Here is a 12,635-nt window from a genome sequence, read left to right as displayed (position 1 = left end):
AGTTAAACGTTATTATGTTTCCAAGAAAAAAATATTCATGATGACATTACCAGGATAATGTCTAATGAGAGCTCTCACCACAGCCAATGTAGATAGTTCAGCTACTCACACCAGATCAGTATTTTTCTTACAATCAACCTGATATTTATGTAAAAAAATAAAAAATAAAAAATTCTCTAAAAGAAAATGTTTATTTTTCTAATCAGCAGAAATTTGATCATCTGTTTTCTGTACAAAACAGCCTTCTCTAATGTACTGGTTTGTCTCCCATATTTGAAGCTCTTGCTGTTTCTTTCTATGTGGCTTCTTTGTCATTGTGAGATTCCTTGAAAAGAAAAGGTGTTTGTATGTATTTCTAATGCAGCAAAGCCTTAAAGTCCGAATTTTCAGCTCATAATCCCCGCTCTGCTTCAGTTACTCACGGCAAAATGACTGGATAGAAAGCTACGCTGTAATTGGTCAGCTGACTTTGCATGACAGCCCCATTCAACTCTGAAGACAAAAAGTGTATATATGGACACATTTGTGAATGCAAGTACAACTGAAGCTATTCCTTCTTTGTAGTGCACTTGAGGTTTATGCTTTAAGATGCTACCACATTTGTGGAGCATGCAGCCTCCTAACAGGGACTCAGTGTCTCAGATGAGGGGAGAAACCAATAGTCATGTGATGTGCCTCAGTCAAAGGCAAAGGTTTGACTGCTTGCCACCTTATTAGAAAGGGCTCAGAAGGCCAAGCCAGCCATGACTACATGGTAATGGGCCTTTCTCAAACATCTTAAAGAAGGATCAGTTCAGCACCATGGATTTCTCTCAAGGACCCATGGCTTGAATTATTTTTCAAAATCACATTATACATGGAGGATTCTGAACACAGCTCTATCTATTCTGGAAAAAGAAAAAAGAAAGCAGCTAGACACAGCTTTTCTGTAAGTTCATATTGGCACAAGCACATAAAAACACACATGCCCACTGTCGCTTTTTGCATAATATGAAGACATCAGACGTGACAACTGAACTCGGTTGTCACTTCTGAAAAAAAAAAAGAAAAAAGGTCCACACGTTTTTACACACAACAAATACTGCGCTTTCTGGATTTTTCGAGAGCATGTAACATTCATGAGAACAGTGAGAGCGTTGGATAAAATAAAACTGGCATATCAGAGAAAGACCTGTCAGCTTAAACACAATGAAATCTCAGGCACATAAGGTCTCATACAATGAGAGGGAAGAAAACAAGAAAAAAGGGGGAATAACCCTTAGACAAGTGTAATCTGAAGAGTCATAATGAGTAGTGTCTCGAATACCCACCATGAACGTGTTTGCGTAACATCACATCTGATTTTAGAACCCCACAGAGCACAGATCTCTTTAATTTATCTGGTTGTTTAGATTTCAGTCTAGTGCACTGGAACTATCTTGAATGCGACCTACCCGATCAGACTTGCCCATAGAAGGCAGATGATTGTGATGTTTGCATTTCTGCGGGAACAGTTCTCCAAACAACAGCTACGCAGAGGAGGATTGTTTGTAGATATACTTGGCATTCTGTGGTATGAGGGATTGTTGGCACATAATCTAGGTCAAGAAGGCGGTGCCAGTATGATCAGAAAACTATTGTGTATTAGCTGGAAAAGAGAGCTCTTTTTATCACCAATGTGACAGCCACATATTTATCTTTGGATAAATATGCATTTACCATTTCAATAAATTCCCCCAAAGTGGGGAGTGTATTATACTTCTTAAATTTAACCATATGACATAAAATAGTTATTTTCCGCAGCTAACGTAGACAAATATGGCTAAATCTAGGCCAAGCATAAGTGATTGCCTTGTGGAGTGCAATAGATAACCTTTGTGTGTCAGTATCTTTCACTGTGTGCATGTGTGTATCTTCTGGAGAGCAAAGGCCATGAATGAACTCCTAAATTACACTATTGATCACTCCTTCCTCTCTGACACCCGTAAAGATCGAGGGCAGTTAAATAGCCTCTTTGGTGGTTCATACTGAATCCCTTCAATACACCCCCCCCCCCCTTCTCCATTGCCCCACTCCATTACATCCACACTTTCTCTTTTTTTCTCTCACCCTCTGGCCCAGTTTACACTGCAACCCTTCAAACTCCTGCAAAGCACAGTTTTACCTAACACTCATCAAAGTTGCTTTAAGCTGAGAAGTAATAAGAATGAGTTACTTTTTTTACCTACTTTTTAAAGTCTAGGCATTGAAACTGCAATTTTTGGGGGTCTTACACAAATGCAAGTTTTGGTCAAACTGTAATTTAATCTAAGATACTCTGCATGTGATTAAAGAGGTTCTTATCATTATGGCAGAGTCACAGTTACAGCTGCATAAATACTTCTCTGTGTTGTGCGGATAATGAATGCCTGTGTGAAGTCCCTTGTAATGTGCTTTTACTCTCTCAGACCTGAGGCAACGTATGTGAGTCTCTGGAACGATGTTCGCGTGCCTTTATCTCTAAAGCCTGATGCAATGAAAGCTTCAGAATAAATCACATAATCATTTGCAAGATTTGCAGACAAAGAACACACACACACACATATATATATATATATATATATATATATATATATATATATATATGTGTTAAATAGGGCTGTATAATTAAATTAAGTTCATTTGGCTTTCTCTTGTGATAAACATTAGGGAAAGTCAAGAAAATAGTAACATAATCAAACTCAATGAATTCTGACAGTTTAACTTCTCAAACACTTAAACACTTACTAAAAAAATGTATTTCATATTTGTAGTACCATTAGAAGCTGAGGTTTTCTTTTCTTCTGCTTGTGGTCTTGGCTTTGACACAGAACATTACTGGAAATTTGAGATGTCAGTTATTGACCTGAAGTGACATTGTTTACTGTTGATCCACATAAATCTAGTTTTAGAAAAATATATATATAAAAAAAAAAAAGCTTCCTGTATGCCAACACTCGGGATCTCTGTCTGCTTGACCGAACCCTCCCAGTATAATGTCAGCTGGCAAATTCATTTATGCATGCCGATTAGTTCACACAGGCAGAGCTGTGCATAACTTTCCATTTTGCATGTGTTCAAACACCTTGTTCTGTTCTTCAATGACACTTTTTTTTTGTAAATGGAGTAGAGTATTTTCACTGTTAAAAAAGAAATTGCCACATGCCTTTATACACCAGTCTTTGTAAACCCAGAGCCTTTTTTTTTCTGCTTTTCGTTTTTAAAAACATTCTTACCTTCAATTCCTTCTGTATATTTGTGCATTGTCACTGGCCTGCTGAAAACCTCTGACAATGCTAGGAACAGTGCAATTACTTGGCGACAAAGGGGCCACATAAGGCTGGACATGGGCCTGGCAGATTACTGGAGGACACCTCATTACTGCAACAGACTTCAACAAAAGGCCTGGGCAAGGCCTCTTCTATATCCATCTGTCAAGTGGACTATTAGCCTGTCAAATAGGCACAGTCAGAACCATTAGGCCACCCTGATAATCAGACCTATTTACCCCCTCATTTTCCCCTCCTTCACTGTCACTGTGTCTGGGTCTGGTAGAAAAAAGCACCTCGTTTCTTGTTTCTGCCATGTCTTCCCTCCCATTCCTTGCATGACTCATTCTTAGACACAGATAAGTCCAGCTGGTTGATATATTTTTTCTAGGAGTTTCAAATATGGTATGACCTCAACCAGCTGAGCCATATTTCAAATGTCTTCCTATAAAAATAATATATATAAAAAGAGATCAGATAAAGCCATCATGATTTCACTGATCTTTGGGATAAAAGTAAAGTTCATTCAACAATTAAAGTGAAAAGGGACAAAAGTTTAACATATTTTACAGTGGATATTACATCTGTTTGATTCTATGTATTTGAAGAAACAAGTACTCTGTACTGGATAGGAAAGATATATCAGAAAATATATAGAACATCACCTTCAGGTTTGGAAGCCCAAACAAGGGAACCTTGTTTATTCGTGAGAACCTTTTTCTGAAAGGATTAAACAGACAATGTCTTGTCTTTAATCACATAGTAAATCCACTTGTTCTGTTATTAGGTCCCCGAGGCAGCGATTTTCATGGTTTGTATCATCCACAGCTCCACTCAAAATGTTCACGTACTCATTACTTTTCCCTTGATTGGTTATTCTGTGAATAAGTAAAGGATCTACAAAAGCGTGAAAAACACTGTTGCAAAACCATCATACAGTCCTGTCGACCTGTCATTTCCATTGGCTGGGTTCAGATCCCAACGCAGACACAGCTAAAGGTTGAGCTGACATGCAGTTTAACTCAAAAAAGTTTAATCTAACCACCCCTTTAAAAATATCTATTAGGACTGTGAAATGCTCTGCGAATGAAAATGACCTGATTTATACAAGTAAATAGATTACACGTTTTTTTCTTTTTAATTGGATTTTTTTCAAGTTTTAAAAATATTCCAGTTCTGCAAGACTATTGGGCCATCATTTAAGTACTGCTCCTTGGGAATATACCCATTTTAAATGATGTTATGGATGGGGTGCTGTGAGGGCCATGTTTAAACTCTCAGTTTGCAGCTCTTGATGGAGATTATTTTGGAAATTCGATTTGGAGGGTCTAGGATCATTTTCTTGCTGTTGAATAAATCCTGTTTTCGTCTTCGGGTATCTTATTTATAGGGAAATGTTTACATCCAGAAAAATGTTATTTCTGGTATTTAACTGAAACTCATTCTGCTCGTGAAATGTTAACATTCCTACAAGCTGAACCACAGGGCCAAAGCACGCTCAATCCACCACTGCATTTATCACTTAGAGTGGTGTTCTTTCCACACTATGTTCACTACAACCACTGCAAGTTCTAATTTAACTTCACCAGTCCACAGGATTCTTTCTCAAAAATGAATGTGAATTTCTTGATTGTGCTTTTAAAAGGAAAAACAAATAGCTTGATACATAGAAGGAGGGTTTAGAAACATAATGTGTATACACATCACCTACCCACCTTCCTTCACTCTTCCCCCACTGCAGTCTTCATTATTCAATGTGAAATCAAAGCAGCCCTAAAACCTACTAAGCCATGAAATGTTGTTTATGCTTATGCATTTGGCAGATGCTTTTATCCAAAGCAACTTACAGGTAGGCAGTCAGGGTAAGGGGGTCTTGTCTAAGGACCCTTACTGGAGGTAGTACCTTTCATGCAGGGGGATTTAAACCCTGGTCTCCCACACGAAAGGTGGCGATCCTACCACAAATACACATTGTGTAAGATGATGCTCTTCTGAGATTGATGCAGGCTTTTACAATAACAGAGAATTTGCAATTTCACACATGCAAAATAAAGTTCAACTGCTAAAGTAAGCGGGAAACTAGACTGCCAACAGAGATGATAGGTTTAGTTTGTTAAGGATTTGTTAGGATTCTAGTTGTTAACAACAACAATACTAGTATAGAAAGTTACATCAGGTTGAGATTTCTGATGAATATGGATAGATGATATCAAAGCCGCTGTATCGTCACACCTCAGAACAGTAGTTACTTACCAGCTTGGTTGGTGGTGATGTCTATGGCAACATGCTGCGCTGGGTATGGGCTCTTATTGCTGACACCATTGACAGCCTGTATCTCAAAGCTGTATAGGGTGTGAGCCCACAGGTTGCTAATGAAGACCCTGGTTTCAGTCAGACCCAGCTGTCTAGGAACAAAATCCACGTTGTCATCGCAGTGGGAACAGGAGCGCCTGTCTGCCCGGCACTTCTTGCACACTATGTTGTAGACAACATCCTCTCGACCACCAGTCTCTCTCGGAGCGTGCCATTCCAGGATCACTGAGGTCTCGTTCACAATGGAGATCACATTTCTTGGGCTGGATGGAACACCTGGAGACATACAGCAACATTATTTAAGCTTTTTTAGATTCAAAACTAAAGCTGGAAACTAAAGCTGTCATCATGCTGAAACAAAGCGTTGCTTGACTGTAAAAAATGAAAAAAAAAAACATGTTAATTTAGTCATTTCACAACGTGTCATGAATATAAGTCCTCTTGTTCAGGACTCTTTTGTGGTATTTTTTCCATCCTGAGCACAACTAAATTGCTAATTTATTCTATTCACATCCAGAGAAATCATACAGTGAAACGTTTTGTCTATCAAACATTGGTTATTTAGCTAAATGCAATGTTGCATGGAGTATTCTTATCCAAGAGGCTTAGGGGTTTCATGCTCCCTTTCATTCCATCATGGCCTGCAGCTGGAGCAGAACTTTAGAAGCAATATTCAGAGAGAAATAAGGAAATAATGCAATTATTGTTTCGGTCGAGTGGGGGCTTAATATTAGGGTACAGAAAAGTGGCTTGTTCAGCCCCCAGCAATTGTGGCATTATTCTTTAAGAGTTAAAGTCTGCACAAATGACAATGAAGAATTTCGCTTAGCTGAGACTCTGTGTCCCTCTGGCTGCTCACAGGCAGCTCCTCCATCTCAGATACCAGACTGAGTAGAGGCTCACAAAGCCCTTAGTTAGTCAATGCTGCTTAGGTTCAATAAGGCCAGCCATAGAGAGCTGATCCAGTACCAAATTAAGCCTCCATAAAGCTTGACCTTTATCATTAAAAGAGAAGTTAAACCAACCCATTCCCAGATCCATGATGACTCTCAAACTAATCCAGTCAATTCCACAGACCTTTGAGGAATTATTTCGCTCTCAAACAGACTATACCTCTCTTCCTCTTCTCAGTTATTTTTAGTCAGGAAAATATATAACAAAATAATTGAATATGGATTTTTAAGGATATTATAATACATTATTTTAGGTTCACGTCTCTGGGGGAGCAGGTCAGAGAGTTATTTCAGTTAACACTGACACAATCAATCCAATGTTGCTGCTATGACAGGAAAGGTGTGACCTCCATACTGATTATTGTGGTCTGGCTAAGAGCAGATGTAGTGCTTAGGATACAGATCAAGTGTCACATAATTTGGTCCTTGTATGCTTATAAATGCATTGCATGTGAAGTGAAAATATGTCCCAAAAGAGGGAATGGAAGCACTTCCGCTGTTCCCCACAGGAACTGGACAATTGTCACTTCATATGTTAATTACTCAGTGTGTTATACTTTTATCATCCATCACATGTATGCTATTGCCCCCAAACCTGTACTAAAGACAAAACTGCAATAAACACAATGTACATGTGCTCATTTAGAAACTACTCCCGAGTGGTTTTCATGTGTCTGTGACTACACTGTTTGTATCAATGTATCTTTACTTGTAATGTATTAAAACTATTGCCTGTCTGCGATGGAAACAAGATGACACACTCCAGCATCCCAGTAAGATGCAAATGCAGGAATAGCACAGGGAATCAGATCTGCTGCTGAATGACTGACAGATAGACTACATGGGTCTTTGCGTTTTAATTTACAATACAGTTTGATTTGTGAACTTGACTTAAAGGCTCTCAGTTGGAATTTAGGTAGCAATGCCATTTGACTTTAGTTATGATTACATGCATTTTGCTTTCACTAAGATTATAGTAGCGTGACATAATTTCTGACATGTACTGTATCACGCCATGGTAAAAGAGCTATTCTAGAGAAGCAATTACAACAACAAGTGCCAGGTAATTTGCACAGGAACAATTAGAATATGTTAAAGCTCATTTGCCTTTCTACAGTATGGGGAGCTACATATGCACAAACAAGACTTAGTGCAGCCAGTTATTTTTATTTTTTGTTTCTTACACCTTAAAAGATATGTACCTCTTTCCTCTAATCATGTGCACTTTTTTTTTCTTTAAGGTTATTTAATTCTCAGTCAAACATCAGAGCGCCTCCTCTTGGATCAGTTTTTGCATGAGTAAAAAGCCAAATAGAGCTAATAGTTAATCTGTTTGTAACAAAGTAAAACTAAATCAAACATCAAAGTCAGTAATATATGTACGAGATTTATATAATACCATCATGTGAATTATCTCCAGATTTATAATAATTCAACAAAGCCACAAGTTCTCTGCACATTTACAGGCCACGAGAGCTCTAAGGCCCTACCTTGGTTGTGGAAGACCAAAGCCCAGCTTTGTCCTAGGGGTGATAAATTATAGATTATGAAAACAAAGAGCGCCTCTGTGTCTAAAAGAAAACTATCAACAAATTGTTTACTCATCCACCCTTTAAATGTTGTGAGGCCTTGCTTCTCCTCTTTCAAATTGTTTGTTCACATGATGTGAAACAGGACTTCAGGGACCAACAGAAGGTCCCTGTGTGGAGATAGTGATCACAGCCAGGGGAGCTTGCAGAGAGAAAGAGGGGTTGTGCTGGTTACTGAGAGATTAAATAAAACATGTTATAAAAGACACTACACTGTTTTTCTGATGGACTGAAGGAGTCATAGAATGTTTGTGAGTTAGTGTCAATGTGTGCATTGACACCAACTCAAGGCCAACAATAACTATACACATAACAGAATGGAAAACATATTCACTTTCTGTGGTTTCCAACAGTATCAAAAAGCACTCGCAGCCTGCAGTGAGTGAGCTCCCAACTAACGCAGTGAGCAGACCGAGCTCTCAAATCCCCGCTGACAAGCTCACAAATTCCCGGCCAAGAGTTCTGTTCGGAAATCCCAGCTCACTCAGCTATTAGCTTAGCTAGCTCACAAGTTCCTGGCCAAGTGATCAGAAGAGCTAGCTCGGCTAGCTCCCATGGCTCTTGAAAATCAGGCTCATTCATCTGAGAGCTAGCTCGGTTAGCTCTCGAGCTCATGGCCAAGCGACCTGGCTAGTTCTCAATCAAACTTGTGACTCTCGAGCTCTTGGCAGGGCGAACCCCATTTGTCTTGCTTCTCAACCAGATAAGGACCTTTGTGGTTTGCAGATATTATAGACATGTTAATATGGTCTATAAACTTTATTCTTAGCAAAATTGGATTTTTAAGTGTTACATATATCAAACTTTACATGTGACAGAAAACCTGGTATAATTTCTGGAGATGGGCTGATGCATGTGCCTATCGGTGTGTAAAAAGAAGCATTATGTCTTTTGACCCAGTACTGACATTTGAATAACCAGACAGTCTGACTTAGCTTCATTTACTATTGAATTACTGAAAGAGGAAACCACAGCCTGCTATATGAAGCACCTTTAACTGGTTCCACAGGCAATGCAATAAAAAAATAAGACAAAAATATACGAAATATAAAATAAGAAAAAAAATCTCGGCACTTTTAGGGCTCGCTCACTTTTCTATTTGAAAAAAAAAGAAGAAAAACAAGAGACAGTGGAGGGGTAAGGAAAATGTGACGATAAGGCGAATGGAAAAAAACATCCCCTTTTACAGTCAAAACTTTGATGGTTTTTCTTTGTATACCAAGGCAGATACAGCATTTGACAGTGCTCAAGGAAACTCTCAGGGGATCGGCTACAGACCAGTACTGAGAAAGAGCCACAAGATTTAGAGCCAGTGTGATACAGTTGGGATGTGCAAATTCATCAGAACCATATGATTCCCCCATTTCCATGGTGATTCCTGTATTCATTTACATTTCAATGATATTATACATAACTTGGATAGAGTCTGCCAATAGCAGTTTTCCAACATAAAATGAAAAAAAACAATAGTTATAACAATTCTTTATATATTTTTTCTTCTTCATAGAGTATCATATCTCAATGGGACGCTCATATATACACAAAACTTTCTTTGACAGATTTTGTCTTTTTAGTTTAGACTTTAACATGTTTGGGCCTTTGTCCTGTCTTCTCCGTCGGGTTCTCCTCTCCCCCATTTCTCACAAGATACTCCATCTCTGCATGCTGTCTACTCTATGGACAAATATGAACTGGTTCCACTGCTTTAGTGCCCTTAGTTACCATTCAGCCATTTAGTCTTCTTTAAATGGCTGAATGAGACTCATTGAGAGATGCCCAGTGGATCAGTGTGCTAGAACCAGCTGACCTTTTTCCACTGGACTCCTTTCAAATATACACAAAAATTACTTTCCACATATTTACACCCATAGGATTCTAAAAGGTACATCAGACTAGGGCTTGGAGTCCAGAGTCCTTTCTCTGTCAAAAATGTCCAAAGATTCTTACTATGCTGGGTAGCCTGACTTAAGAGTGGTGAGCTTCACACTGTGAGACTGAACATTTGTTATGTTCCCACTCTCAGGCATAAACTGAAGACAGCACAAGACAGAGGACTATAAGAAAGGTTTGCGAGGTGGAGAGTTAGTTTGAAATGCATTCCAGGCTTGGCATATTCAGATCCCCGAAGGAAGAGGCTGGTGTGTGTGGGGGGGATTTGCCCCCTGCTGACAAAGCCAGAGATTGGAAAATCAATCAGCAAGCTAATCAGACTTATCTGGAGAATGGAACATACTGGAATCTGGGCGTCTGACATTGGCAAGAAGCACTAAAGCTGCAGCTTCTGCCACTACAGACTGACCTGATTTAAGTTACTCTGGCAGTGCTCTTATCAGGACCTACAGTATTACAGAGATTCTTACTGGGATGATCTCAGCGGCCACCCTGCTGTGCTCTAGGGCTGCAGAAAATCAAGCTCAGCTGCTTCAGTGTGTTTCAGCTTTCAGAGGAAGCTTTGAATGTGATGCAAAAAAAAAAAAAGTGTGCTAACAGAGATTGAGAGTACTGAGGGTTTTTTTTCTTGTTACTATCAAAAGCGGCAGTTGAAAAATTAAAAGTCTCTGGAGGATATTTTAAATGCAAGCATGAAAAATAAAAGCATTTTTCTGTGAATTGGGATACAGGTTCTTCTATTGAATATTTTTCTTTGCACAGTTTAAATTCATAACTAGTAATACGAGTGCATACTAAAGATATGTTATCAAATAAATGAAAAAAAAACTCTATAACCTAATGTTCAGGAAACATTAGAGTATAGAGTTTTTAATCAGTGCAAAATGAGGGAAGCATATTAATGGAGGAAACTGGAATCAGAAAGAAAGTAACATGCTGCATAGACCATGGGGATCTTTTCAAGATAACCAGGGGGAAGCTGCTAGGAGATTGCTTGGGGAAAATGTAATGCTTCCAGTTAGTGGCAGATGCTATAGTTGGGGGGGGGGGAATTCTGCATACACTACCATGGGACGGAAGATAAACCTCAAGGTAAAGAAAAGCAGAGTCATTCACTGAGAACAACAAAAGCCAAAAGACGAGGATGGGAAAGAACTTGGGAAGCATATTAATTTGGACAGCGATGCTACGCTACAGCTCCTCTGCAGCTTTAATGCAGCTTTAATGCACTTATTTATATAAAATATAGCTGTGGAGGCTATGCAACTGCTAAACTACTGCTAACTAGAACAAGTGCAGTCCTGAGTTCATTCCTGACGCCAATTAACCATGTCTATGTTAATGAATCAGCAATAAATGAACACATAACTAATCAAATAATGCTTCCCGGTCTGCTGTACATGAGAAAACGGACAATTTAGACATTCCCTAATGGCAGAGAAAGAAAACAGGGTAAACAAACTTTTTAGGGCTCTGCTTCTGCGTAACGGCGTGTCAGCAGGGACAGCAAGAAGGCTGAGCATATTGCTTTTTACATCATATTAAGATAACTATGATGCTGTGAGAGGCCTTATTGGATCTCCAGCGGATAACTGCAGGACAGTGTCGAAGCTTCACAGCATCTGCCTGAGTAATTAGGACTTCAGGGGATGATAGCAGACAGAGTGAAAGAACTGCGACAGAAAAGAAAGCGGAGGAGGAGAGAAAGAAAAGAAGGGATAACTGATGGGAAACACAGATGATGCTCATTGGCAAAGCGATGGAGATGTCAGCGATGCCAGCCTTACTTTGTGATTATTGTAACCAGACAAAGAAGACAACTGGGAGTTTGGATACCAACTTATTTCAATGTGCTGCCTTGATGACAAAGAAAAGTTGGTGAAAATATAACTGGAAACATGGCTGACCAGTCTGTCTTATATTGGTACTCTTACAATAAAACAGATAAATGAACAAGCACCCATGGGTATGCAAACTTCAAGATCTTGTCAAACAAGTGTGTCATTGTGTTGTAGGGATTGTGTGTGAATACAGTGTCATGTAAAGCACACTCACTGGTGCAGGGTTCATCTGGCTGATCAGCATCCCCACGGTAGTATCCATTACGGCACACGCAGACAGTGGCAGCCTCAGATGTGGAACGGCTATTGGGAGGGCACTGCAGACAAAGACCCGGACCTTGGGTTGACTTGAAGGTACCTGGTGGACATGCTGTGCCAAAAGAAAAGAAAAAAGTCAGAAAAGTAACAAAGACAATAATCCATAAGCCAAACAAAACTCACTGACTCATCAGGGACCAGTGAATCCATCTATGATCTGAATAGATGAAAAGAGACAAGTGTATAGAGTCCAACCTTAGACTAGATTTTAATTTATTTAGGTCCTCATATAACATATCTCAACACTTTAAATTGTAGTTGTCACACTTTTGTTCATATATGAATTTTAAAATATAAATATGTGTTCAGTGAGCTTTAGAAGTTAGTAGTAACTGGTAGAGAGATGAATGGAACTACGGACAGAGCCATTTTCTAGTCTTTATATAATGGTATCTCTTAAACAGGTAAAGATAGTCAAAATAAACACATCACCTAATCCCTAGCACCTATGAGAAAATGTTCCCA

General features: G+C 39.1%; 1 protein-coding gene across 3 annotated transcripts in view; it reads right to left on the bottom strand.

Moving 5' to 3' along the window:
* The window catches only part of ephb1 (EPH receptor B1), a 147,439-nt gene that overhangs the window by 43,610 nt on the left and 91,194 nt on the right, over positions 1 to 12,635 (bottom strand). For all 3 annotated transcript variants that reach the window (XM_072363245.1, XM_072363243.1, XM_072363244.1), the window contains exons 4-5: positions 12,067 to 12,222; positions 5,520 to 5,855 (exon numbers count right to left, since the gene is read on the bottom strand). In XM_072363245.1, the coding sequence (XP_072219346.1) occupies positions 5,520 to 5,855; positions 12,067 to 12,222 (492 nt within the window). The remainder of the gene's footprint in view (positions 1 to 5,519; positions 5,856 to 12,066; positions 12,223 to 12,635) is intronic.

This window comes from Leuresthes tenuis, unplaced genomic scaffold, assembly GCF_036924035.1.
Source record: "Leuresthes tenuis unplaced genomic scaffold, fLeuTen1.0.hap1 SCAF_14, whole genome shotgun sequence".
NCBI classification, from domain to species: Eukaryota; Metazoa; Chordata; class Actinopteri; order Atheriniformes; family Atherinopsidae; genus Leuresthes; species Leuresthes tenuis.
The sequence above is the reverse complement of the archived record's forward strand: the minus strand, read 5'-3'. Positions and strand labels throughout refer to the sequence as shown.